Source organism: Gadus morhua, chromosome 8 (genome assembly GCF_902167405.1).
Source record: "Gadus morhua chromosome 8, gadMor3.0, whole genome shotgun sequence".
Classification (NCBI taxonomy): Eukaryota; Metazoa; Chordata; class Actinopteri; order Gadiformes; family Gadidae; genus Gadus; species Gadus morhua.
The window spans coordinates 13,438,117-13,440,616 of NC_044055.1; the positions used below are offsets into that span (position 1 = coordinate 13,438,117).

General features: G+C 49.7%; 1 protein-coding gene across 1 annotated transcript in view; it reads right to left on the reverse strand.

Moving 5' to 3' along the window:
* Window positions 1–2,500, reverse strand: part of LOC115549548 (glutamate decarboxylase 1) — an 8,180-nt gene that overhangs the window by 3,751 nt on the left and 1,929 nt on the right. The window contains exons 3-8 of the mRNA XM_030364819.1: window positions 2,418–2,497; window positions 2,275–2,329; window positions 1,890–2,006; window positions 1,325–1,389; window positions 1,155–1,233; window positions 1–109 (exon numbers count right to left, since the gene is read on the reverse strand). The exon at window positions 1–109 is cut by the window's left edge and continues 41 nt beyond it. Coding sequence (XP_030220679.1) covers window positions 1–109; window positions 1,155–1,233; window positions 1,325–1,389; window positions 1,890–2,006; window positions 2,275–2,329; window positions 2,418–2,497 — 505 coding nt within the window. The remainder of the gene's footprint in view (window positions 110–1,154; window positions 1,234–1,324; window positions 1,390–1,889; window positions 2,007–2,274; window positions 2,330–2,417; window positions 2,498–2,500) is intronic.

Below are 2,500 nucleotides of genomic sequence, written 5' to 3' on the forward strand. Positions count from 1 at the left end.
GGCGCCCACACTGGATGGCCATGTCCCCGGTGTCGTAGGTCACGTCATACTGCTTGTCGGGCTGGAACAGGTAGCCGGCGCACATGGAGTTACAGCCGGCCAGGACGCCCTGCAGGAGACACACACGATGCACCCAGGTTGATATGGGATGTGATGGATGTGTAATGTTGATGGATGTGTACCGGGAGGGATATGAAGGATTTGAGTGTCTGCCTGTGTGTGTATTGTGTATGGGGGTATTGTTTGTGTTTGGTTGTTCGTGTGTATGTGTGTGTGTGTGCGTGCGTGCGTGCGTTTTTGTTTGTGTGTAAGGTCCAAATCCTATTCTTTATGTGTGTGCTTGATTGTAGGATCTCACATATTGGCGTGCAAGGTGTATAATCCGGGTGCTTTTGGCGTGTTTTTGGACAACCACTAAAGACATTCGGCTTCCTCTCAGCGATGCTACCAATTAGCACCAGCTACGAGAGCACATAGTACGTTATTCAATAGAAACCAATAGCTACCGCACTAGACAGGACTGTCCAAGTGTGTGTGTGTGTGAATTCATTTGGATGGGAGACCAGACGGTGCTGGTAGAGGGGTAGAAGGGCCAGCAAGGGTCGCTCATCCCTCTGGCCTATGCTATATCCCCACTGCCCTCGGACACAGAGGGGGACTCTGTCCAGATGAATAGTGTAATGGGAAGGTTATATTTTTCACATTCTGTTTCTCTTGCTGCCATTTGTTTGTCTGTGCCTGTTTCCTTGACCTCCTGTGGAAGGTCAAGAAGCAGGGGCTCCCACTGATAGGGCACAGCTACGACCCCCTTTATGACGTCCTGAGGAGTTTCATCGATCGTTTACCATCTGGTTAATGAATACTATCATTTTATTGGGCTATATAAGAAGTCCTTGCTTTTGCCAATGCAATCGTGGCTCAAAATCCCCACCTCAGGAGCAGCGTCTTTAGGATAAGACGTTAAACCGAGACGTGACTCCCTGGGGTCCCTAAAGATCTCATTGCACCCAAGAGCAGAGGTTTTAACTCCGGTGTCCTTGCCAAAAGTATGAATGAATGAATGAATGAATGAATGAATGAATGAATGAATGAATGAATGAATGAATGAATGTCTGAATGAGGTATTGTATGAATGCGTGTGTGTGTGTCTGTACCTTCTCCCGGACCAGGATGGCAGAGCACTGCAGGGGGACCCCCATCATCTTGTGGGGGTTCCAGGTCACAGAGTTGGCCCTGGGACAGAGGGCACCGTTTAGACCCTACCCCCATGGCTCACACATAGGACCCCACTCCCGGTACCCAGACCCCCGGTGCGCCCCTTTACCTCTCGATCCCGTCGAGCTTGTGGCGGTGCTTTCTGGACATCAGCAGACCTCCTCCCCACGCCCCCTGAGGAGACGCACGCAACCAAACTGAGCTCTACGCGCAAACGTTGAATCGTTCAAATAGCACGCAATATAAAGATGGTACATTTGGATGGGAAATTTGGGTGTAAAAGCAATAAATACACAGCATTATTAGGTGTTATTTTTCTATAATATCATACACTCTCTACACGCTCTATAGATTGTCCACACAATATACACACAGCATTATTTTATTTTTTATTTTATATTATATCAAACATTATCTCCTAGCTCTATAGATTGTATTCAAATTTAAGAATGATGAGGGATATGAAGCATTGGATGGATCAAGTAAAACAGACGCAAAAAAAAAAGACTGCAGGCTATGTCAACGGCCAGAAATGTATGCCCGCCAGTGGGATGTTTCCCCCTCCCCCGGCCAATGCAGTACAGTGTTAGGCGCTGCTTACCCCGGTGTCCAGTCCCTCACTGAACACCCCCCCCCACTAAAACCAGCAGCATGTCTGCGGCAGGCCCACTCACGTCCACGTGCAGCCACAGGTTGTACTTCTCACAGATGTCGGCGATCTCATTGATGGGGTCGAAGGCCCCGTACACGGTGGAGCCCCCCGTGGCGTTCACAAACAGCGGCACGCAGCCCTGTGGGACGCACCGGAGGTCAGGGGTCAGGGTCAGGGTTAGAGGGGGACAAACACAGAGGGAGACGGGGAAGACAGAGAGACAGAAAGAAGGAAAGAAAGGACTTGAAAAGAGATGGTATAAATAAACAAAGAACGAGAGTTAAAGAGTGACAGGAAGAATGAAAGACAACATTGGAAGGAGGAAAAGAAACCTCGGAAGAAATAAAGAAATAGATGAAAGAAAGAGTTTAAGAAAGACAGGAGGGAGGAAGGAGCAGGACACCCACCTTCTGTTTGGCGTCAATGATCTTGGCCTCCAGGTCTGCAGGAATGACTCTCCCCCTGAAAGGAAGCAGAGGTTCATCAGCACACGGCGCTACGCCGCGGTGTTACAGTGTGGACTCGGTCTCCTGGCGTACGGCTGCTGTACCTCTCATCGGTGCTGAGCAGGATGACGTTCTCTGAGCCGAAACCCAGGGCAGCGCCGGCCTTCTTGATGGAGTAGTGGCTCTG